Genomic DNA, 921 nt, shown 5'->3' on the forward strand with positions numbered 1-921 from the left:
CATATACATATACATATATACTTATACATATACATATACGCATACATATACTCTATGCATATCTAGCGAGTGACACCCTTATACCTTCCCCCCCGTATCTCTTGTTATCTTCCTTCCAGCCAGCAGTCGGGTCAAGGGTGCCCCAAGCATACACGTGGCAGGTGATGCTACGCTTGACATTGGGTTGGTGTCAGTGGCTGAAATGGAGGCCCGGGTGGCCGTAGAGACCATGTTTATCAAAGACGAGTCCAAGGTAAAAACCCTAAAAACCCTAAAACCCTAAAGCTGACACGCGCATAGGTGCCGGTTGAGTAGGATGATACAGAGGCGTGTTCTATAGCTCGTTATGTCCAGTGGCTGCCTGTGGGTGCACTTATCCGTACCCGTACCATGTGCCGTGCCTGGTGTCTTTGTACATAGTAAACGTTTGGCAGAGGATGTACCGTACCTGGTAGCTTAGTAGCACATGGTAAACGCTTTGGCAGTGGGTGTTTGGACTGGTGTGTCTGTGGTGTCGATATTTGTCGAAACCAGGTCTTAGGTAGGAGATATGGATACAAATGTGAGCCATATGTGAGAGTTTATATATACGTGCTATGTGATCCATATGTACTGCTGAGTAAATCTATTACTTGCGTTGATGGTAGGTGTTTTTGTGAGTTCATATATACGTACTATGTGACCCAAATGTACTGCTGAGGCTGAGTACATCTACTGCAAGCGTTGATGGTAGGTGTTTTTGTGAGTTCATATATACGTGCTATGTGACCCATATGTAATGCTGAGTACATCTGTTGCATGCGTTGATGGTAGGTGATTATTTGTGTTCATATAAACGTACTATGTGACCTATATGTACTGCTCAGTACATCTATTGCATGCGTTGATGGTAGGTGTTTTTGTGAGTTCATATATACGTAG

General features: G+C 44.1%; 1 protein-coding gene across 1 annotated transcript; it reads left to right on the plus strand.

Annotated features, from left to right (window-relative positions):
- Nucleotides 1–119: 119 nt before the first annotated feature.
- On the plus strand, nt 120–283 carry SARC_17394 (hypothetical protein; the record flags this gene model as incomplete). The annotated part of the gene is made up of 1 exon (XM_014288511.1): nt 120–283. A coding segment is annotated over one exon (164 nt), but the record flags the coding sequence as incomplete, so codon positions are not given.
- Between the last annotated feature and the right edge of the window lie 638 nt (nt 284–921).

Source organism: Sphaeroforma arctica (genome assembly GCF_001186125.1).
Source record: "Sphaeroforma arctica JP610 unplaced genomic scaffold supercont1.10600, whole genome shotgun sequence".
In the NCBI taxonomy this organism is placed as follows: Eukaryota; class Ichthyosporea; order Ichthyophonida; genus Sphaeroforma; species Sphaeroforma arctica.